Consider the following 24,016-nt stretch of genomic DNA (forward strand, 5'->3'; position numbering starts at 1 on the left):
TTTTCTTACTGGCCTTAGATGTGCTGATGTTGGCACCTAATCAATGCTGCTGAAGTGATAAATACCATTATTTTTAATGATAGAACTTGGATTGTGTTTAGAGCAATTTTGTATTAACTACATGATGAAGCATTTGAGCTGGTGTAAGTATTAGGAGGTCTTGGGTTTGTAAGTGAGGCCTCTGCCTTCAGAAAACCTTGTTGGGTGGAAAAGTAATTGTACCTCTTTACCCTTGAGCGGTGTTTTTATGGAAGAACCAGCAAACATTATGGAAGAAGCTTGTGTAACCTTGAGTTTTAGTATCACTCATGCCTTGTTTTTTCTACTTGTGGAAATCAAATTCATCCCCTATTTTTATGCCTTTTTTCCTCCTTTTTATCTGTTCTGTTTCTGCAGCTGCAGTTTGATGTTGGGTTCCGTCCAGCATCATCTTGTGCTGGGTTGTCTGGGCAGTGCCTTGATCAGTTCTGTCTGTGATGCCATGGTGTGACAGAGAGTTGAACAACTGTAAAAACCCCTTATTTTGCCACGTAATTTTTGTAGGCAGATGAATTCTCTGATGTGTTTTGCTGTGCAGCTGATGGTTGGCTCTGGTGATGTAACCTCTCAAATCATCTGCAGGGTTTAGGCACTTTGTAATGACAAGTCACAAGCTCAGCTGCAAATAAGGTCATTTAGAGCCAACTCTTCACAGACCTGCAGCAAATTCTTTGCAAGTAGTCTGATAATATCTAGACTTGATGTTCCAACTCACCATATTAAAAGCATTGTTCTCAACAATAAATACGTAAACCCAAGAGGTGATGGAATAATTGTCAACACTGTACTTTTGATTATCGTAAAGCTTCTAAACACTTCCAAAATGGTGTGTGAGCACCTGCTGAATCAACAACCTGCTGTGACACATTGTAAAGAGTTTTTCTTCTGTGGCCAGGAGCCTTTTGTGGCAGATGAATACATTGAACGCCTGGCATGGAGAACACCTGGGGGAGGTTCCAGAGGTGGAGAAGCTTTCGATCCGAAAAGGTAAAAATCAAATTGCACAATGGTCACAGGGAATGTATCTCTAATTGTACTGTTTTATTCCATGTATAACAACAAGCCTGTGTGCAGTGGTGTGCTGTGTGTCCAAGGAGGTTTTCATTTGGGAGAATTGCTAAAATTTGTGACCATGAGCCAATTATTCAGAACTAATTACTCAGTAACAAGAGCTGGGAAAGTCACTTTCTGATTGAGACCTTTTGAATGAAGGAGAATTGATGTTGTTTGTGCTTGTCAGACATGAATGTTCCTAAGTACTGGAGTTGCTGGATTCAAGCATAATACGAGGCTTCACTGCTATGAGAGTTAAGCCAATTTAATGAGTTTCTTACTTTAGTTTCCTGAGCTGCCTTGTTTTAAGACACAATAGTTTGCAAATAAAAGGCACAGAAAAGTGGAATGGCAAGAGAGGCAGCTCTGGGGATGAGATCTCATGATAAGCTAATCTGATTTACTAAAATATCAGAAAATTAACCTGACACAGTCAAAGGACATTTCTTTTGAAGCACTCTGGCTCTTTGGAGGCGTGTGAGAAGAGAAAGGATATTGTTGAATTTCTAGCAAGATGCTGGACCCTTGACATTCAGTCTGGGGCCTGTATCCTATGCAGAGCTTTGCATGTGGTTTAAGTGGGAAGAAGTCTGGAAATACACAACATTGTTCCCTGGAGCTCTTTCTCTGTGCTTGTGCCCAGTATATACTTTAGGGTAGTTCTTGATTTGCACCAGTACCAATTCAGTTTAACAGATCTTCTGCATTTCTGCTGGTTTGCTTGTGTGAACTTCTGTGAGGCACTTTCATATTTTTCAGGACAATCAGGAGAAACCTGCAACAGTAAATATTTTTCTTGTGGCATCTTCTAGTATTGAGCTGGGAGCCAAAATTAATATTAAAAAACAAACAGATCTTTTGGTGTCTATTTTTTTCATTTTTAGAAGATGCTGCTTTTGTTTGCTAGAAAGAGTATTGGAGTCTTTTATTTCTTTTCTGAAAACCTGACCAGCAGCTGCCTCTTCTGCTTTTTTTCCTTTCTCAACATATTCAGCACTGTTGTTGAATAAGTGCTGAGTTGACACAAGACCTGTTTAAAAAACAAACCCCAGCCTGAATCAGTTTGTTAAAATTAATAGAGACTGCCTGCATTTCTCTAGGCTTTTGTTTGAAAGAATGCTTTGTGTCACTGTTGATTAAATTTGATTTTCAATATACTTCTGTAAACTTAGATGTGTTCCTTGTGGTTTTCTGTGGAATCTACTGCAATGTGCTTGCTCTTGGGCTTCTGGCAAGCAGGGAGTGAAGGAGAGGAGTCACCAACATCTGCCTCAATCCAGTTTTCTCTAAGAAGTTGTGTCTTCATGCAACTGACTGGGCTAAAAGCCTCTTCTGACATTAAACCTGGACAGCGGAGTTCTGAAATGTTTCAGATGTTTTCAGTTATTAGCATGAGTTTTATGGCTGTGGAGGATCTGGGAATAATCCATTTCTTGTCCAGTGACTGGGATATTTAGAAAAGTAAGAGCTGAAAATATGACTGAAATGGGACAGAATGGACAAAAACAGGAGCGAGAAAGAGAGAGATGTTGAGACTAGAATGAAGACAGCAGAGGAAATTCAAGAATGCATTCAGATGTACTTTGATTGGGAGGAGTAAAATGTGAGTCTGAAAGAAAAGTCAATGATGGGAAAGGGCAGAAAAGCCCTCTAAAATGGATATAGGAAGAAGTGAAGTCAGTCAGAACAACGTGAAATTATGACTGTATTAGTTACTTGTAAATCAGCATTACAGTAAGTAATTATTAATAACTTTACAGTAACAAGTACAGTAGAAAATATTTTTCTGTTGTATCCCTTACACTGAAGGCATGTAGTGGTCTAAGCTTTCTTTTTCCATATGAGACTTACTTAGGGAAGATGGGGATGTAGGGGTTTTTTATCTGTGGCAGAGCTGCATTGTTGAGTGATTGATATTTTGGTGTTCCTCTCTCCTTTGGCCCACCATACACAGAGTTTTTATGTTGGCATAGAGAGCTACACAACCAGGGAGATGTAGTTTAAAACAAGATTTTAGAAACAGAAAATTTCTAAACTTTAAATAAATTCAAAATTTATTTTTAAAAAATTTATTTATTTAAATTTACAATTTAGAAACATTTCTAAGTTGGACATGGTTAGATCAGCCTTGTAGGCAAATTGCTTTTTCTGAGGGGTTTTAAGCTCTGCAGAAGACAGTGTCTTTCAAACTAAAGCCTGTTTTCCCGTATTTTATTCTAAATCAGATTATTGGAAGAATTTGTAAATCATATCCAAGAATTACAGGTAATGGATGAAAGGATTCAGAGGAAGGTGGAGAAACTTGAACAACAGTGCCAGAAGGAAGCAAAGGAATTTGCCAAGAAAGTACAAGAGCTGCAGAAAAGCAACCAGGTAAATCCAAAGGGTAGAGTCAGTGGGAAGCTGTGCAAGTTTTCAAAGCATCCTGTGCTCCTCTAACATTTCTTGATACAGGGTGTTGCTGTTTCAGATAAGAATAAAGAGGGTTTGGTGACAGTTTCCCCTGTCAAAGGGGGATTATCTGCATGTTTTATTAATGAGTGTTAGCAATGCTGGAAGTGGGGAGTCTTCATAATAATTTAAAGGAAGACACTAAACTTTAATGGGTTGTTTGTAATTAATTAGCAGTTCTGAGTAGCTCTGTGGTTCTGAGATGCAGCATCTGCATTCACAGTGCTTCTTCCTGAAGGAAATCTTGTGTTTCCTGAAGTACATGAAATGGAAATCATGAGTTTAGTGTCCCTCTCCGTGTTCTCCCAGGTTGCCTTCCAACATTTCCAAGAACTGGATGAGCACATCAGCTATGTAGCAACTAAGGTCTGTCACCTTGGTGACCAGCTGGAGGGGGTAAACACGCCACGGCAACGGGCTGTGGAGGCTCAGAAGCTGATGAAATACTTTAATGAGTTTCTGGATGGAGAGCTGAAGTCTGATGTTTTTACAAACTCTGAAAAGGTAAGAGCTGTCAGCGGGATGAAAGCAGTTCAAAGCAATAAGCGGGAGTGCCCTAATTACAAGCTGCTACCATGACTTACCATGGTCAGACTTCAAACCACTGAGTGACTGACTTGTTAAAGTTTCATTGTTCTGAAATGTAAATTAACAACACTGGGCTGCAGATTGCTGATAAAGCATTTGTATTCAGTGATGCTTAATGTGGCAATGTTGGCATTTTTCATTTTATGAAATTATCAGAGATTTGGGAAGCGCTGGGAGGGCAACTTTGGAGTGCAATACAATATCTGCCTCTTTCCTTTGAACCCCTTGCCTCAGATCCATCCTGTAAAGCAGACTATTTCTGAATGCAACTTCTTTGTGAAACTTTGCTCTGTTGGGTCAGTCCACTGGCCTTGGATACCTTTTTGTCACAGCATGCCTTTGGGCTTTGTATAGTCCTGTGGTTATGTCTCCACCCTTGGAATTTAGAGGAACCAGGCAGGAAAACTTCAAAGAAATGTTCAAGCATTTTGTTTTTCTTGCACTTCAATAGTATGTTCATGAAGCAAATACAATCTGAGTGGTGTGACAAACAGAAATAAATTGAAGGAAAAGAGTCCAGCTCTAAGCAAAAGGGCACATTGGATTTCCCACTGCACTTTAAGTAAAGTTGTTGATTTGGGTTTGTTGGTGGTTTTTTTGTGTGGTATGTTCTGAAGAATCTTCCCCCTCTCCTTAAATTCTCGGCAGTGGTATGGTTGTAGTCAGGAAAAAAATTATAATATGTGGAAACAGCAAAACCTTGATTTGCACATTCGGCAAAAAAAGATGTTCTTGAAATGCAGCTCACAGAAGACCTGAGAGCAGGTTAATAGTCACCCCCTCCCCTCTGAGCTGGAGGTATCTCTCAGGGAAATGAAAAGCTAACCATTTTATATAGTTGTATTCCCAAGAAGTCAGTGCACAGTGACTTTTGACTCATGGTCTGTGCATATATGGTAATTAGCAGTTGATAGTTTGTCCTAATTCAAAAGGGAGCAGAGAAAAACTTCCGTGATTTCCAAGGGAAACAAAGGTTTCAGCATACTGGAAGTTCTTCTATGGACAGCCTTTTCCAGAGCTGCATAATTTTTTTCTTTTCTTTTTTCCTAAGGAGTAATAAAACATGCATTTTACAAATATTTAATGGCAGCATGGTGAATAGCAAAACGTAAGTTAGAGAATGATGTGTTGTCTGCTCAAGAGGCTCATAGAATTCAACTTTCACTTTATTTGTAAATTAAACTTTCATGATACATCCTGTTGGAGGACCAGAAAAATTTGGTAGATAAATAAGGTAAACCTGGAAATCAGTAAACAAATGAATTTCTGTACACCCCAAAGAATAATAAGATCCTCATCAAATCTGGAGGAAGGCAAATGTAAAGGCCTTAAGTCTTGTGCCAGGGGAAGGGTGTGGGAACACAAACAAGAATTTCTGGATACAAGTTATCTTACGGAGGCCAATTTCAGCCAGGTGAATTCTTTAAGTTTTTCCTCCTAGTTTAAACATTAACTTGAAGAAGTGTTTGTAAAAGAGCCTGCCCAGACAGGAGCTGTTACATCTTAATGCATCTTTGAACTAAAAATACCTCTGAAGTATGAGATGGTAACAAATATTCTTAAATGTGAAACCTTAGTGCTTTGTCAGTGTCTTCTGATCGTCAAACTGATGGGGGTTTTAGATAATGTTATGGACGATGTTATGATTTTTTTTTTTTTTTTTTTTTTTTTTGTGCTCTGCCAGCCCTCACAAGTGTGGACTTTTCTTTGAGACATTGAGGGGATACTGTGAAAGGAGAGGCACAAAAAAGAATATAATACAGTTATGTTCCAATTGATACTTTCTCAATAATGTCTGTTCTTAAAATCTGTTGGATTTCTTTCTTTTCCTACACTCCCTTTGTTGCTTCTCACTTTACTTTCTCCCAGCCATACTGAGCAATTTCTGACTTATCTCTGTGAAGGTTTTTCTTGCTGTCTTGTCCCTTTCTGTGTATTGTGTCTTCATCCTCTGAATCCTTATAATTTCCCTTGTGCTGCCAGCTAACCAATCTTTCTCCTGTACTGAAGATTCTTGATGTGAGCAAATCACTCCAGTTAACACAATTAAACTATCAAAATGACCAGCAGCTCACTTGTTTATCATGCAATAACATTGTCCCGCTTAATATGTTTACTATTATTCTTATGTCCGTTTCTCTGTGTTCTGTACTTAATATCATTTCATTATGCCTTTTCACTTGTGCGTGTTGTGTGTTAAAATTCTCTCTTGCCATTATTCCCCCACGATTTTTCAGTTGTTTTTTCCCAGATACATTATAGCCTTTAAGTTGTATTTTACAAAATCAATATTTATTTTGATTTTAGTGGTTTACAGAAGCCTCATTTAATTAAAAATTAAATATGTCCAGGTTTAAGCAGAAACCGTGGAGAATTGATTTGTCATGGCTTCTCTTGTGCATAAGAAAAGGTCCTGAATTCAATAAAATCTAGGTTAGTTAACAGCTATTGTGTGAAGAGGAAACAAAGAAAATGTTGTGTTTGTGGTATTTTTTGTTGGGGTTTTTTTTGTTTGTTGGTTTTGATTTTGTAGCATTGGTGAATAACTGCTAATATATAGACAATTCTGTTGATCACAGTTGTTAGGTATTAAGGATGCTACAAGCTAATAGAAATAACTGCTCTTTCATTGGATTTATTTGAGGAGTGTAGCAGCTTCTGCCTTAAGAGGCTATTGTAACTTGACAGTTCAAAACATAAGCTGCTCTTAATAGTCAGAATGGATGCACTTTGAGTGCCCCTATTTTTGCTGAACAACCAGCCTGGTGTGATGCCTGTGCTCTCTATTCTTACCTGTGTGTCTGCTTCTATTTTTGAGAAGTTTTAATCCAGCCTGCTCTAAGTGGTGGGAGAATAAGATTTCATTACTTCCTTCCCTCTCACTTCAGTTCCCTGGATCGTCACTAATTGGAAGAACAAGATAAACTGCATATTCTCCATGTTCTCCATTGTGTCAGCTTATAAAGCTTTTAATCGTCAAATAATTCGGTTGCAAGAGGTTTCTGAGACCTTCAAGTCCAGCCATTCCCTCAGCACTGCCAAGGCCACCACTAACCCATGTCCCCAAGTGCCACACCCACATGGCTTTTAAATTCCTCCAGGGATGGGGACTCCACCACTGCCCTGGGCAGCCTGTGCCAGTGACAACCCTTTCCATGAAGAATTTTTTCCTAACATGAATCTAAACCTCCCGTGGAGGGACAACTTGAGGCTGTTTCCTCTTGTCCTGTCCCTTGTTCCCTGGGAGCAGAGCCTGACCCTCACCTGGCTGCACGCTCCTGTCAGGGAGTTGTGGAGAGTGAGAGGGTTCCCCCTGAGCCTCTTCTTCTCCAGGCTGAGCCCCCCAGCTCCCTCAGCTGCTCCTCATCAGATGTGTGCTCCAGCTGTGTCAGGTTTGGCCCAGTCAGCACTGCTTAAATCCACTGAAGTTCAGTTGCAACCAGCTGCCTTCCCCACACTTTGAAATTTGTGTTTTCCGTCGAAGCAGTCACTAAGCACCACTTAGATCCCCTTCCTGTGCTGATTGATGGAAGAAGAATAATTGATAAAAGGTTTTGCTGCCCAGAACAGAGCACAGATTTGCATGCTGTGTTATCTATTTATTAACTTTTGTATTCATACATCTATTCTTATTTTGTAGCTTTGTAATTACCTGACTTCCATCTTGATTTTTGCTTTGGACCTCAGAGTTTATAATTTCTAATACCTCTTCCATTTCTCCTTCTTTGGGAGAATTCTTTGCTTTGATCCCCTTTGCCCCTTTCTCCCCTCTCCATGTCAAGCATGGTCATGGGTTTTTTTTGAGCTGTTTGTCCAGGCAGCTCACACACCTCCACCAACATCCCCGATGGGAGCATGTAACAAGACTTTTCATCATATTTTGACCTATATAACTTTATGTTAAATAAAAATACCTTAAGCATCTTAGAAGTACATATGGGAACTTGAAGGGGTTGATCTCTTCCATGGGTATGTCAAGCAGCTTTAGAAATAGGAACTTTGTGTATGAAAATTGGACAGCGCAGGGGGAGGAAAGGAACAGCCCAAAATCAGGCCTTTTGTAATGATTCTGTCATGTTTTCCTCTCACCAGATTAAAGAGGCAGCTGATATTATTCAGAAACTGCATTTGATTGCACAGGAACTGCCTTTTGACAGGTAAAAACCTATCTGAACATCTTTTTAAGAAAGTAAATCTTCGCATAGCTGTGATTTTCTGATGCTTCTCTTGTCTCCCTTTTTGGTGCTGTGCTTAGTGATTCATGGAGCTTTTGAGCTGGATTGTGTGCTTATTTCTCTCTATTCTCAAATTTGTGTTCACGCACTCATGTTGTAGGATCATCTTTACATACACATCCTAAACTGCTTAACAGAGTTTTAATGGGATAATTTTGCTTTGCTGACTTAATGCTAGATTTGAATTAGATGCTTGTAGGTTTTTAGGGATATAAAGCGGGTAACTTTTCTGTCGTCTTTGTGCTACATGTTTTCATTTTTAAGCAGAGTGCCTGCTATTCGTGATCCGGGATGCCTGTGATTTCTCATGTGATGTGGATTTGAATTTAATCATGCTGGTTTTTTGTTGTTGTTAACAGGTTTTCTGAAGTAAAATCAAAGATAGCAAGTAAGTTATCTATCCAGTTCAATCCATAATGCTGTATTTGAATTGTTAAAGATGATTAAAGAAGTAAGCAATACTGTCAGTATTACAGTTTTTGCCTGTATTACGTAGCCTGATGGGTTTTTGTTGTTATCCCCTTTCCTCCCCAGGTAAGTACCACGATTTAGAGTGCCAGTTAATTCAAGAGTTTACCAGTGCTCAGCGGAGAGGAGAAATCTCCAGAATGAGAGAAGTAGCAGCAGTTCTACTTCACTTTAAGGTAAAAACTGAGGGGTTTAATTTAAATATGTGGATAAAACCAACCCACGATACAGTAAGTGCCTGTTTTGAGTGAATGTATTTGCGTGGGCACAACCTCCATGTCAGATAATGTGTAACTTCAGAAGGACTGGGCTGTTCAATCTGAAATCAAATGCAAGGGAATAAAGGAGGCAGATGAAGAGGATTGGGGGCAGCATCAGTGGAGAACTTTCTAAGATAATCTCTTTTTACTGACTTTTATGCTTGAGCAAGAATGTTGAAACTTGAGGTGTAGATCCATGTAGAGTGGTGGCAAGTGGAGTTATGTTAGATCTGTAACAAAAATGGGTTTGGAAAAGTCTACACACTGAATGAGTCTGTATTTTTTTACAGTAACTTTTTCACAAGCGTTGTATTTCCTTGATTTCATTTTCTACTGAAAGCATGAACAACCTGCTCTAACACTGAGTTGTTTTGCTCTTTCCACAGGGATATTCCCACTGTGTTGATGTGTACATAAAACAGTGTCAAGAGGTAATGCAGTTTGTTTTACATCATTCCTTTATTTACATTACATTGTTGATTTATTTAGTCCTATAGGTTGTTGTAAATATATTCTAAGATGTGCTTCTCAAACCCTAGGGTGCATTCCTGAGGAATGATGTCTTTGAAGATGCAGCTGTTCTCTGCCAGAGAGTGAACAAGCAAGTTGGAGAAATCTTTAGCAATCCAGAGACTGTGCTAGCCAAACTCATTCAAAATATCTTTGAAGTTAAACTTCAGGTATTTCAAATTTTAACATGTTGAAGTTCATTTAGGAACCTCTTAATAACAAAAATATATCCAGTAATAGCAATTAATGAGAATTTACAGTATTTGTAATCTTTGTATAAGGGTGTAGAATCGTAACTCATTGCTCTATAACAATTCAGACAGATAATCAAGCCCATATCAAATAAATCTGCTTGTGCTCTGCATACAGGGTGACTGCAAATACTCAAACTCAATATGTAAAATTATTAGGGAATTACTGTGTTCATTGGGTAATTCATGAGATGTCATACACGAGTTTGATTTCTTCTCTATGCCCCCTACCAAGAATATGTCAGGAAAAGAACTTCCACATTTCACATCTTTAATTTGCTCCTTCTTGGATTTGGGTGTCATGTGTGAGGTTAGCATTGAATAAATGAAAATAGTTTATGTTGTGAATACTGTCTTGCAGCTAATGTAATATTTATATGAAAATCTAGAATAATTGAAAATACTAAATTTTTCATCCTGCAAATACACTCACTTAAGTGCTTAAAGTTAGCAGCATGACTTTCCTTGCAAAAAGCAATTTCCCTGGAGATGCTGCTCTTATAGTATAGAGATTGAGCTTGTGTTACAACTCCAATTTTGTGTATCAGTTTTGAACTAGTATTTTATGACAAATAATATTTTTGTCCAAATATTTGACGATAAGAGGGCTCTAAGATTTCATCTGCTTTATGTATGTATTATGATAAGCAAATATGTAACCATCTCCTTTCCCCAGTCTCAACTGCAGAAATGCCCTGAGGCCTCTGGTGCTTTTGATTCTTAAAATGAGGGGATTTTGTGTTAGTTGGTCAGACATATTTTCAAAGCCATCTTTCTTTTGTCTTTGCTTCACACATTACTGTTTTGTAGTATTAAATCATTTTCTTCTACAAGTGTCTTTAACTCTCTCTGTGGATAATGCAGGAAGTGTGAATTAGAGATTTAAAAAACAAAGGAGAGGTGAATTGCATTTAGTAAGATCTATACTTTGCAGGAAATTCCATGTAATCTAGGAAGTAGTGAGCATGACCTGTGGTTTCCAGTTGATCTTCTAACAGGTGTACCAAATTTTACAGAGTTATGTGAAGGACCAGCTGGAAGAACACAGGAAATCAGATGCAGAACAGTATCTTAAGAATCTCTATGATCTATATACAAGGTATTTATATATCAATGATGAAATTATTGGATTGAAATTACTGGAAAATAAGTGGATTTATTGTCAAGAAAAAGAAGCAAAAAACTACTCATAAAAGCTGAAAAATTGTTATGTCTATTAACCTTTACAGTGAAGGGTTTCCTAAGGAAAGTTTAAAATGGCCATTCTTATTTTCAATGGGAATTATTGTGATTCTTCAAGAGTAATTTTAAAACTGTGCAAAAGCCAGTCCTCCCCATCTCACTGGCAACTTGATTGCAGTGGTGCTGTGTGTAATTAAACATGAATTATGTGAAATCCTTTACTTAAATGTAAAACTGCTCCAAGTCTTAATCACTGTGTAAAGTACACTGTGCTGTGTACTTTACAAGCATGTAATGCTGTAATTCATCCACAATCAACCTTTTCCTCCCCTTCCCTTCTTTGTTTCTTTTGCATAAAGAACCACTAATCTGTCAAGCAAATTGATGGAATTTAACTTGGGTACTGATAAGCAGACTTTCTTGTCTAAGCTTATCAAGGCCATTTTCATTTCCTACTTGGAGAATTACATTGAGGTGGAAATTGGCTATTTGAAAAGTAGGAGTGCTATGATTCTGCAACGCTATTATGATTCCAAAAACCACCAGAAGAGGTCCATTGGCACTGGAGGGTAAGTTCCTTCTGGGAAGTTTCATAATTTTAAAGTGGAAGGGAGGTGGTGAGGGGTGAAAAGCTGTATTTGCCATGTCAGATGCACAGTGATGAACTGCCAAAGACCTACAGCTTTTTATAATTTGCTTTTACTTTATATTCTGCTCAAAAGTGTGTTGCTCTCAGTACATGTGAAATGTACTCAGTGTATGGTATTTGTACATGCTGGAAATGAAAAATACCAGTTAAACCTATGTTTCAACTTAGGATCCAGATCCACAAAAGGACTGAAGCAAAACTAAGGTACCTAAAGCATGTATATGTGTTTATCTAAAAGCATACATTTTTTTTCACCTGCCCAGGTCTTGTGGTCCCCTCCCAAGACCTAGGAAGGGGAAAAGACCATAGCAATGTCAGTGAGAAAGCTCTTAGTGAGCCCAGAAGATGCAATGGACTTAGAGAAAGGTAAAACAAGACTTCATTATCCTCAGGGTAGAAAAACTAATGAAGGAGTAGTGAGAAGTGGGATAGGACATATTAAAACCTGTATGAAGCAGAGGTGCTAAGGCTACTGCACCTTTCAAAGAGCTGCTGGGTTCAGTGTGTCAGGAATGAGGAATGATGTGGAAAAAGCAGCAGTGAAGTAATGAAAAAAAAAAAGCAAAGATGACAATTTAATTTTCTTGGGGAAAATTAAATTTATTGTAGTGTGTAACTGTATGGGTTGTTTTATGCATGGAAATGTGTTGGAGCATGCTTGACTAAATCAAGGACTGCTGAGATAATGGATGAGGATGAGAGGATTTGTGGGTGTGGATGAGATAGGAAGCTCTCATTAGTGTTTGGAAAGTGCAGTGTGACAGAGTGGATGGAGGCTAAATTTGTCCACGGAGCGTAAGTGCTGTAGGATTGCAGTGAAATCACTCTTATCCCACAAAGGGGAGTAGCTGCTCCCATGTGTGAACATGCCATGCTAGAACACAGTTGACCATGGAATCAGAGGTGGTAGTTTTGCATTTACTGGCAATTTTTGTTTTTAAAGCTTGCAAGATTTGTCTTAATGCTTGCACATCCTAAACTGTGTCTTGGGTCCTGTTTTTTGAGTTAACAACTAAAAGATCCTAAATTGTTGTTGAGTTTGAGGACCAAAATTTCTACCCAGTGAAATGTTCTTGGGGTCAATCTTTGTTCCAGTATTCAAGACCTCAAAGAGAGACTAAGGCAACGAACAAACTTACCCCTGGGGCCAAGCATTGACACACATGGGGAAACTTTCCTGTCACAAGAAGTGGTGGTTAACCTTTTGCAAGAAACCAAACAAGCTTTTGAAAGATGTCACAGGGTAAGTTTGCTTCCTGTGATCTCCCTTAGTGGTATAATTTTGTGTGTGAAGTCAAGCTTTGGGCTTAAGTTTGTGGTTGAGGTGTGATAGGAAGAAGAAAGGACACTGTCAAATTCTCCTTTGTGTTTTTTATGGAAATGGAGCCACAGTGGAGGCTGAGGGTTTGCATTTCCATGTGGATCTAGTTGTATTTTGTGAGTATTAATGCTGCCTATTTTTGGAAGAAGTGGGGATGGTTAAACCTACTGGCTACATTGCTCTTCTTACTAAATTAGACCCCACATCTGAGAAACCTTTAGTGTGGTTTTCTTTTCCTGCTTTAAAAATACACTGAATAGTTCAACAGTTGTTTTCCTGTCTCAAGTGTAATTTCTTATTACACTAGTGAATGATCACCAATAAAATGCTGAGAGGAGTAGTCTTAAACATTGTTTACATTGGTAACCCTCTGCAGTTCCTTAAATGCTTTAGACTAACATGAAAAAGGTATTTTACTTCTGATTAAATTGCTGGTTTTACTGCCTGTCAATCATATTTGTCTGGTACTTGGTGTAAATGAAAACCCTTGAAATTTAATTGCAGGCTTAAGTGTTAGTGATTTGTTTATTAGCTGAACACACTGATTTCTAGGAAATTTTCATTCCTTTAACATTCTCAAAGAGCTTAGCACAGAAAAACTTCGCATCACATATTTAGATGTTTTAATATTTTATAAACTTAGTGGGGCCAAAGATAGAACAGAGTACAGGCACGGGACTGTTACCTGCACACCCTTGGGATCACCTCAGGGTGAGAATCAGTGACTGTAAGGCAAGCAGGTACATCATTATTTTTCTCAATATCATAGTTGCTAGAAGCAATTGTTAAATTCATGATATATACTAACCTTTTCCAAATATGCATAGCCCCCCTTTTTTTTTTTCTGCCTTCCTGTTGGGATCAGATTTAATATAAATTATTTTAAAATAATTGTCATGGGGTGGAAACCCCAGTGGATCTTGGCATGTAAGGAGATTTCCAGAATTAAGGTTTTAGAATTTAGGGGTGTGTGGTCAAGGCAACTCACTGTGCAAAAGATGAGTTAGTCCCTGGCTAACTAATTGTGGTATTTATGTCACATAGCAGATGTGTGCAGATACCCTGGCTCTGCCAGCTGGGATTGCTTTAGGAAGAATAAGTTGGTAATTCTGCTGTAGCCATATATTTAAATGTTTCACCGTTTGGGAGTCTCTGGTGTTGGGTTTTTTAGTTTTTTGGGGGGAAATACAGTAGAAGTATTTGTGAGTGTTGTGTAAATTACCTCGAGTTGCAGTAGTAATCTTTCTTCCTTGAAGCTTCATAAAAGTCTTCACCTAATTCCTTAAGAACCAAAGCTGTATTTCCTAGGTACAAAAGCCCTGTCACGTTTTTCTTTAGAAAAAGGATTTACTGATAGGTTGCTGTCCGAAATCCCACGTTGCTTACAGCTCATCAAAGTCCAGATGCTGAGTGTAAATGTGGGCATTGCTGCACTTAATAAAAGTGTTCATGCTCCATTGACTCCAGCTGAACTGTGCTAAACGTAGCCGAGGTTCAGCTGCATTATTTTTGCTCCAGTGATAAAAGAACACAAACTGGAGGTCCAGCTAACCCAGGGTCCTGCTTCTCACTGTGGCCAGTGGCAGGAGAGTATTAAAAGAATAAAAATGCAAGGTATGGATAGAGTAATCTCTTCTGTATGCATTTTCCCAGCATCTAGTGGCATACAGGTTAGGTAATTCCTGAGACTGCATCTGGAAAACTGCTGTAAGGACTATTAATTTATATCCTCTTTTATTATTACTCTTATTATTAGAAACTGTTTATGCTTTTGCTTATTGTAGCATCCTGTAGCAGCTTCAGTTTACCTGTAAATGCTGAAGGGTTTATTGATATTATAGGCTGTTCCTGAATAATTCTCTGTATGGATATTTTTCATTTAGAATAAAATTCCAATTAATCTGGAATACTTGTTACATTTTAAGCTTATCCCCTATGCAATATCCAGTAAACTTTCAAATCTATGTAGAACTGACCTTTAGGATATTTTTTTTCTTTTTCTTTAAAGCTCTCTGATCCCTCTGACTTACCCAAGAATGCTTTCAGAATTTTTTCTATGCTTGTAGAGTTCTTATGTACTGAACACATCGATTATGCATTAGAAACAGGCCTTGCTGGTGAGTACAGTATTTCCTGAGCATTTCATCTCCTTGGCCTTTCTGTGCAGGTGATCTTTGCTGTGCCTTATTGATTGGCCTTATTCAGGATGTGTTGCTTAAATGAAATTTGTTTAGTGTGTTTGGGGGTCGACATTTAATGGCTTCTAAAGTGTAACTTTCATTTGGAGAATTGATGCACGGATGGAAACGTGCTTCTGTCTTCAAAACCTTTTTTATCACAGAAATTGGGACATCAGCATTCCCTATCTCTGTATTCTGTGTTGTAATAGGAGAATATTTTTATATTAATATAAATATATTAATATAATATATAATATTAATATAATATTAATATATAATATTATATATTAATATTATATTAATATTATATATTATATTAATATATTTATATTAATATAAAAATATTAATAGTGTTTGTTTATAGGAATTCTGTGCTTGTTTGTATATCCATGTGTTTGGAGTGACAGTAAATAAGAAAACTTCTTGTTTAAAGAAGTTAAAATCTCACAGTTAGAACCCGTCTTTCTTACAAGACAGCATCAAACTCATGTTCTGAAGGAGTTTTTAAATTGACTGCTCTGTTTTGCTTTCAGAAATGTTACCAGTAAGGTATTTCTGTGCTTATGCTTGTTACTAATATAGCTACGAGAAGAGTTCTATATATGGCACCGTGGTAAATTTTTGAAACTCTAAGCCTGTGATTGAAGCATTCATGGAAAAATTCTGCATATTTAAAAAGTCATCATGCTAATTATAAGAACTGCATATCGTTACAATTCTAATGAAACTTTCTTTGCTTTAGGCATTCCCTGTTCTGATTCAAAGAATGCAAATCTTTATTTCTTGGATGTTGTCCACCAGGCCAATACTATTTTCCATTTATTTGACAAGCAGTTCAATGATCATCTGATGCCATTGATCAGGTACCTTTGTTTTGATTAACATTTCTTCTAGTCGTTTTTTTTGGTGAAGGAAGCAATTCTTTTTTATTTCTCATCTCTATTAAGAAGAGTTTGTGCTTGGAGTTGTTCAGCTTGATATTGTGGAAGATAAAATACTGTCATGGGAGGGGGAAGAAGGGAAATTTAAACAAATTGGTTCCTTTGGAAACAAATGGCAGAGGGCAAGCTCCAGGAGTATTGCTAGGAAGGAGAGACATGTTGCTCCTTGGAGACTTTGCTGCTGTATTCCAGGTGGGACTAAAGGGGATTTGTGGCTGTGCCCTTTTCCTGATGGGGTGGGAAATCTTCGCTAGATCCTGTTGGAAGCAGCAAACCCAGCAGACAAATTTGTTTTGATATTTTAACACTGTCACACATCTTCTATACTGTTACAGTTCCTCTCCTAAATTATCTGAATGCCTTCAGAAGAAAAAGGACATCATAGAACAAATGGAAGTGAAGCTGGATATGGGCATTGATAGGCAAGTAGAAATTTATACTTTCTCTTAATCTTTTAAACCACACCTTTGTGATACATGTTAACTGTCCTTTTAAACACGAATTATTCCTGAACTCAAAATGGATATTTAAATTTTTTTTTTAAACAGATAAACATACATTACTGTGCATAGGAAATTTAGATTCTGTGTGAGTAGAGGGTCATGTTTTCCATGGCAGATTTCTGACCCATAAATGCTTCTGGAAGGATGTTAAAGGATTTTGGTTATGTCGAAAGAGTGCAATAATTCAGTATTACCTTATTGTCTCAAACTGGTTTTTTTCTACTTTGAAAGAGGGAGAAATCATTGATTGAAATAGGTTAAACACTTGCAGGATTTCCATTAGGAGCAAGGTTTGACAAAAATAGGTTAAATGATTTGCTGGGATCTGTGCAGTGCTATGGATTAGACCGAGTCGTGGAAGTCTGGAGACCTGGAATAATTTTGATTCTGACATTGACTTGCTTAGAGGTTGTGACTCATTTAATCTTTTTTCTATTTCTCAGAATAAAAATGAGGGGATAGCTATAAAAATTGCAAATTAAAATCACAGCTGTTTTGCAGCAGAGGAAAAAAGTAAACTAACGAGCTTAATATTAGGAAATGGAGCTGTTGTGTGATGCCCTACTTTTGATTTGGTGTATTATTTTTATGCAAGTGCAAAGAGAAAGGTGGAAAGAGGCGATGTAAGTGGCAATTGAGATTTTAGCTGCTCCTGCTAAGTGACCTTAGAAGTTTAAACACAAAGTTGGAAATACTTGAAGCACCGAGGCCATAAGCTTAGATCTAGATGCATACAGGTCAGGCGTCCATATTACAATGGTTTGTATCTGTTTGAGTTAAATAATTAATCTCTTAAAGACTTAGGAGAACAAGTTCTTGTCAGAAGACAGTACATTCAGAGGTTTGTGGATGAAGAATTCAAAAAAATTTGTGTTTTCAGCACATTAAAAAGAGAGATTTGTTTTGAGATGAGCATTACATATAAAATGTGTTTGTGGGGCTGTTTTATGCTGCTTTGTGGTGCTGCTGATGCTGTTGAGAATTGATTGTCTTGCTTAAAGGAATGAGTTTAAAACATAAAGTAAATTTTTGAAATGTTGATGGATTCAGCTTTATCCAATCTGGAAAAGTCCAAGTGCAGCTTCTTGTAAACCATTCCCAGCAATTATCTACCTCAGTAAAAGTGATTTATTAGCCAAACAGAATTAGTTCACCTGGCTGTCTCTCAATATATATTTTGTGTAAACAGTCTTCTGGGAGTATTTATTCCAAATGGAAATTGAGGAGAATGCAAAATATACTTTCTTTAAATTACATGTATCGTGGAATGAAGTACACCTGAAGTGCAAGCCTGAGCTCTGGGCATAGGAAAAAAGAAGTTTTTCCCCTCTCTGGATACCTGTATTTTTTTCCACCCCACTCCAGCTTGAATCCTTCAACGCCTGTAATGTCCTTGACAGTTTTCTTTGGGAAGGATGGAGGGGTGAGGGAGGTGAAGGAAGGGGAGTAGAAAAGAAGAGAGCCAGGGGGATGTTCCTGGCCAAGGTGGGTACTGGGAGAGGTTTGCAGCGTCTGTCGCCTGCTTTTCTGTTTGACCTTTGCTTTGGACTCGAAAGAAAGCAGGGCCTTGACCTTATATAATGTTCTGAACAGATAAATCCTATAAAGGAGAAATAATTGATGCTGTAAAACTCCATTAGATTTCTGGGAACAAGAGAAGTACCAAGCTCTGGCAAAGGAAGAGCTTTTTCCTTCCCCCTCACCCTTCCTTCATTTTCCAAGTATTTTCTGATGCTTGCTTCTGACTGATGTGCAATGTGATCTGACTCTGCTGACCTCCTTGGAATGCTTCTGTCGGATTCTCTCTGCATTGAAGGATGCTATCCAGTCTCTTTGAAGAGCTGGATTTGAATGGATTACCTCACAATTAGTGTGTCCCCTTTAAAAGTAGCAGGCCAGCAGGCTGTGTGCTGTGCTCCAAGACACTACCTTGGAGGAAAGAGTTTTTGGGAGATTTTTTTGGCTGATGCTCCTTTTCCTAACTGCTTACATAAAATCAAGTATATCTTCTCTATAGAAAAATGTTGGGTGCTGGGGTTTTCCCTCATTGCCTTATGCTGCTTAGTTTTATACAGAATCATGTCAGTATATGTAAATATGAAAATCAAGGAAATGAAAAAGTTCCCTTGAAAACCCGGTCTGTATTTGTAACTTTAAAGGACACTGAATTGTATGATTGGACAGATGAAGCACATCTTGGCTGCAGAGCAAAAGAAGACGGATTTCAAACCAGAAGATGAAAACAATGTTTTGATTCAATACACAAATGTAAGTAACAAAGTCCCAGCTCATGCGTGTTGTCAGGTACAAGATGTTCCTTACCACACTCCCATTAGACAACATGTGCATTTGCTTAATTTACTTCCATTTAGCACCAAGCACCTCCAAACCCTGTTGTGGACTATTTTCTCAAGCTGAAAAGGAACATGAATAGTTTTTATCTAGTGTCAGACGCAAATCAGTGGGTGCTGGAGGAACTGGCACATTCTTTCCCCTCCCAAGAGGCCCAGATTTGGAACAATGCTTTCAGCTGATAATTAGCTTTAAGCTATCAGTTTCAGAAAATCAATTATCAGGTACTCTCTAGTTGCTGGATTCTTTTTCCTCTCTGGCAGGAACATGGCAGAGCATCACAGGTACAGCACGAACATTTTGCTGCACAGTGTTGTCCTTCCCATTGAGTGTGTCTGAATTCCAGCCTAGGGGTGCTGGGGTGGCTCACATCAGGCTCCTTTTTGGGAGCAAGGCAGGGGTTAGTAGGGAACAAACTCAATGGGAAGAAGTGAGAGCATTCCCTGAGTGCTTGCAGCCAGGTGGGAATGGGAGAAGTGCAGCAGTAGGATGTAGAGTCTGGTACTCTGTGGGAAGGGTGAAAATCCCTGTATAGCTGTTAATTTGGATTTATATTGTGACTCACAAGAGGTTTTTAATCACACACCCATTGGATCATTGAATTAAAAGTCCAAGTTAAAATGTTCTATTCTGAACTGATACGAACCATAACTTAATAGAATCTTGTCTTGCAGCCATCTTTCTACTCACATTTTTGCATCTTTGTGTGGCAAATAAAAAGAAATTTGGAAAGTTCTTAATTGGAGAATGACTAAGTTCAGTGATGTGTTTTGAAAGTTTAAAGTGAGTGACTGATGTTCGGCTTACGATGTGGAAGCCACTTTGAGAAGAGCAGAGTTCTAGAAAGTAGATTACCAAATTCTTATTTACTTCTTTGTATTTTTGAATCTAGGCTTGTGTTAAAGTCTGTGGCTATGTTAGAAAACAAGTGGAAAAGATCAGGAATTCCATGGATGGTAAGAATGTGGACACAGTTTTGATGGAGCTTGGGGTTCGTTTCCACCGCCTCATCTATGAACACCTACAGCAATATTCCTACAGCTGCATGGGAGGAATGCTGGCCATTTGTGACGTGGCTGAGTACAGGAAGTGTGCCAAAGACTTCAAGGTGAGCCTGTCCATGAGGAGAGAATTATTGTTGTAAATCCTCTCTCAGGAGGAAGCATTTTCAAGATGTAGATGGACATTCTGTTACAAGACTTCAAGCAACTCTAATTATTTCTGGTTTTTTTTCTTTGTTTTCTCTTGCCCACAGATTGCGCTGGTCTTACAGCTCTTTGATACCCTGCATGCACTTTGCAACCTTCTGGTTGTAGCCCCAGATAATCTGAAGCAGGTTTGCTCAGGAGAACAGCTTGCTAACCTGGACAAGAACATCCTTCACTCCTTTGTCCAGCTGCGTGTTGACTACAGGTCTGCTCGTCTCGCTCGCCACTTCAGCTGAGAGCCTGGCAGGAAACCTCGCACCTTTGGGCAGCCTCAGTTGTTAGAAAGCACAGGGAATTACTTCTTACCAACCATGGGTGTAACTTTTGTGGGACAATGACTGTTCAGGATAAAGCAGCAGCCATATTTAAACCTGACCATGTAGAAGGCGAGCAGGTAAAATCTGGATGATGTTTCATGTTAGCTCAAGTTCTCCCAGTGAAGAATTTCACAAATCTACTTGCTACTGATATTTTTTTTTTTTTAATTGGAAACATGTCAGTGTAGGAGAGCAAATGGTGCATTGAAAGTATCTTAGTCTTCAATATTGAATTATCAGATACCATTTGTTAGACTTGAACTGCAGAGCATAGCATAGGTAATGGATTACATAGAATAGACCAGTGTAAAAACATTCTTCATCAATTTTAATGACTTAGACTTCAGCACAGCTAATCATAATCAAATTATCTTTGATTGGTGTTTCTAAGTCATTTCTTTCATTTAAAACATTATCCTGCTCAATGTAATTTCTTGCTCTAATTAATTAGCTTGGAATTTCTTTGAGATGTAGGAGTAAAACACCATCCCAGAAAGACATAATTTATTCATTGTGTAGCATTCTAAACAGAACTAAAGTGGTGGAAAGTTTTGGATTTTTTAATTTTATTTTTGGTTCTTTGGCTTTGTTTATTTTGTAACCTAATAGTCGAGGGCCCACTGGAATGTACTGGCATTGTATGATCTGACATTATTGTTTCTGTTTGATACCAGCACACTGAATTTTATATATGCTCCTGAAGTAAATGCAGCTGCCTTGCCTAAGGCATCCTTATTACAAGTGAAGGTGCCCATTGTTGGGTTACTGTAAAAGAACTTTTTCTCCTGTCTCATTTTGTGTGTAAATGAATTCAAATTCTAATGAAGTGAAAGGATAAAATGTAGCCCAGTTTTTCCTATGTGGCAGGAATGGCTCCAGCAAAAACCTTGTGCTGAAGAGAATTGATCCTCAGTGCCTGAGCAATATAAAATGTTGAAGTGTGTGAAAGCTGCTCTTCCACTGATCATAACTTTAATATTGGACAGAGGCTACTCTGTGTGTGTTGTGCTCCAGGGTGTATGCAGGTGTTCCTGACATGGACCCATAGGGTGCATACAGTGAACTGAAGCAACACTGGTGTTTGAAACATCTGGGGTGGCTTTTCCACAAGCAGCTGGAAATTGTTGTAAATAGACCTTTTTTCAGAGTGGGTTCTTGCGGAAACCAGATTGGAGCTGCAGTGGAACAAATCCTTTCTAACACGTTCCTTTTTCTGTGGGCTCAGCACATTACGGAAACTTCTTTGTCTCCCACCTCCAGAGCAGCATTTCTATCCATTCACTTTATGGGTTGGTCAAATAATTTTATTTTCCTCTTCTGTTAATGAATTCCCAGGTGTAGTCAATATTGACAAGACTTGTTGGAAGTTCTCTTGCTTAGCTGGGGTTTTCCTGCTTCATTTTGGATTTAGGGGAGCATTCTGTCAGTAAACAAGGGAATGGATGCCAGCCTGGCTCACAGTATCCAGGGAGTCTGGCTGCTCTGCTGGGCTGCTCTGCTCTATTCCTTGGCCATGGCAAAGCCACAAAGGGGTTTGGACACTGGAGGAGGCACCTGCTTGTAGTGCTGCCATTTTTGTCTCAAAAGCTCTGATGTGAATTCAGATGATACCTCTCTGTTACCTCTGTAACTGAAAGCCAACAATTTTAAGGCTGTGGTTTTATGAACCAATACAAAATCTTTCTACAAAAAAAAAAGTGTCAATTTGCTAACACTTCAGAACAGTGAACATCATCTTGGGATTGCAGATCACAGAAGTGCTTCAGAATTTGTTGTATGACTGTTTGAATTTTTTTAAGGTTGTATGAAATGTATTTACCATATTTCTTGCTTTATTAGCTGTGTTTTCCATGCATATGCTCAGTGCAATATTTCCATTATGCCTGTTAACAGGAGGCAGCAAAAAGTAGGTGAATACTTAGATATGTAAACTCTTCCTCAATAAAAATAATTCCTTCCAGATACTTTTTTCATTTTATTTCCATGTTCCTCAAAGATATTTATACTCAATTGTATAAGCCCTTCTATAAAAAAAAAAAAGAAAGAAAAAAAAAAAGTAAAAGAATAAAAGTGATTTTACTGACCAAATTTATCACTGGTGTGAGCTTTCCCCTTCCTTTAAAAAATCTCCCTATGCACACACTGAAAGTTTCTATTTCTGGAGAAGGCTGCATTGTCAGTAAGTTTATTTTATAATATAAGTTGGATTGGGATAGGGTGGGGGAACTATAATTTTCACACATTTTTAAGTTTAGAGCTCTTACAGCATGTAATTTAGAAAAATATTTCCAGTGGCTTCTGAATGCAATAAAATAGTATCTAAAATACAAATATGCCTTTGAATGTTCATATAATGAGTTAAAGTATTGCCTGTCTAATGTTCCCTCCTACAACACAGGCATTTATTTATCAGGCTGGCAGCCAAACCTGGGAGGGGGAGAGTGTGTGTGTGTGTGTGTGTAATTATGTTGTCTATAGTTGGTGAAAATGGCTTTGCAGTAACCTGTTGTAGTCTGGAAAAGAAGCTGTGTTTTTTCCAAGTCCTGTAATTTATTAAGGTCATTTGCTATTTTGTTCTGTTGGCGTGTGCACAGGGGGCAGGAAGGAGTTCTGTAAGAATGCTTCACAAGTAATGCAGAAAAATTGGGAAACAAGTGCTTGGAAATTTATAGAAATTGAGGGTAAGAAGTGAAGAAGACGTGAACTAAAAGGATATGGAGAAGGAGCGGTTTTAAATGAAGAAGCACATGAAGGAGGAGGTTAAAATAGGAGTGATTGAAATCTGACATCCACATCAGCTCCGGAAATAAGCAGGATTGGCATTAAATCTCCACAGCTACGTCCCACCCTGAAATGAAATCAGCCTCCAGAGGAGGGGGGCTGGCTAAAATACTTCTCTGTGGAGCTGTTCATTCATCTTGAGACTTGGATTCAACAGGAGGAGGCTCCAAACCCCAGCGTGTGTCTGCTGTGAAGGACAGGTAGTGATGTGTGAGTCTGCAAGGAGTGGAAATGCATCAGCAAGATGCAGCCTCAGTGGAGGGAAGGAGAATTTGCCAGAGCTGAGCTTATGATTCTCTTTGAAGACCACAGTGAGCTGGAGGATGGTAAGTGCTGGATTTGAGGGTGGTGTGGTGTTGGCAGAGAGCAAGTCAGGCTGTCTCGGGATTGGTAAGGCTTGCCCTGGATTTGGGGTTTGGTTCTATTTTCCTCTTCACAAAGTCATTTTAAATCATGGTGGTGTGATGGAGCATTGCCTGAATTCAGTGCTCCATTGCTGTAGGAGATTCTGTGTCTTGCAAAGTGTCTTGGGGAGGGTGAGGCCCCTTGAGTCCCTTCCTGGGTTGGGTTCACCTTGTCCTGTCCTTCAAAGCACATACTTCCAGGTTTCTCAATCCAATGGCAGTAAACCGTACCATTCTCAGTTCTGGATGTCATGACAAATTCCAGAGCAGGAGGTGGCTCTTTGGATTTAGTTTTCATGGCAATAACTGTCTTAATTCAGATT

The 24,016-nt window shown here is 38.5% G+C and overlaps 1 protein-coding gene across 2 annotated transcripts; it reads left to right on the forward strand.

The window, feature by feature from the left end:
* Nucleotides 1–847: 847 nt before the first annotated feature.
* EXOC5 (exocyst complex component 5) lies at nucleotides 848–22,600 on the forward strand. 2 transcript variants are annotated; one of them, XM_008637295.2, is made up of 18 exons: nucleotides 848–1,026; nucleotides 3,318–3,465; nucleotides 3,853–4,047; nucleotides 8,224–8,288; nucleotides 8,726–8,754; nucleotides 8,901–9,010; nucleotides 9,481–9,525; nucleotides 9,634–9,774; nucleotides 10,872–10,954; nucleotides 11,397–11,606; nucleotides 11,855–11,890; nucleotides 12,782–12,929; nucleotides 15,016–15,124; nucleotides 15,930–16,050; nucleotides 16,464–16,550; nucleotides 18,791–18,899; nucleotides 19,876–20,091; nucleotides 20,239–22,600. In XM_008637295.2, the coding sequence occupies exons 1-18, from the start codon at nucleotides 863–865 to the stop codon at nucleotides 20,425–20,427; spliced, it is 2,205 nt and encodes a 734-aa protein (XP_008635517.2). In that variant the 5' UTR covers nucleotides 848–862; the 3' UTR covers nucleotides 20,428–22,600. The 2 variants fall into 2 exon arrangements, with proteins under 2 accessions (XP_008635517.2, XP_017594375.1); XM_017738886.1 differs by lacking the exon at nucleotides 11,855–11,890 and having other exon boundaries at nucleotides 20,239–20,700.
* Nucleotides 22,601–24,016: the final 1,416 nt, after the last annotated feature.

This window comes from Corvus brachyrhynchos, unplaced genomic scaffold (assembly GCF_000691975.1).
Source record: "Corvus brachyrhynchos isolate BGI_N302 unplaced genomic scaffold, ASM69197v1 scaffold245, whole genome shotgun sequence".
NCBI lineage: Eukaryota > Metazoa > Chordata > Aves > Passeriformes > Corvidae > Corvus > Corvus brachyrhynchos.

Bases quoted from the DNA above. Each gene is read 5' to 3' on its own strand.
- EXOC5 (XM_008637295.2), top strand. From the start codon at position 863: ATGGTGTGTGAGCACCTGCTGAATCAACAACCTGCTGTGACACATTGT. The intron at 15,125-15,929 runs GTGAGTACAGTA...TCTTTGCTTTAG, and splicing joins ATTAGAAACAGGCCTTGCTG to GCATTCCCTGTTCTGATTCA. The intron at 20,092-20,238 runs GTGAGCCTGTCC...TCTTGCCCACAG, and splicing joins AGTGTGCCAAAGACTTCAAG to ATTGCGCTGGTCTTACAGCT.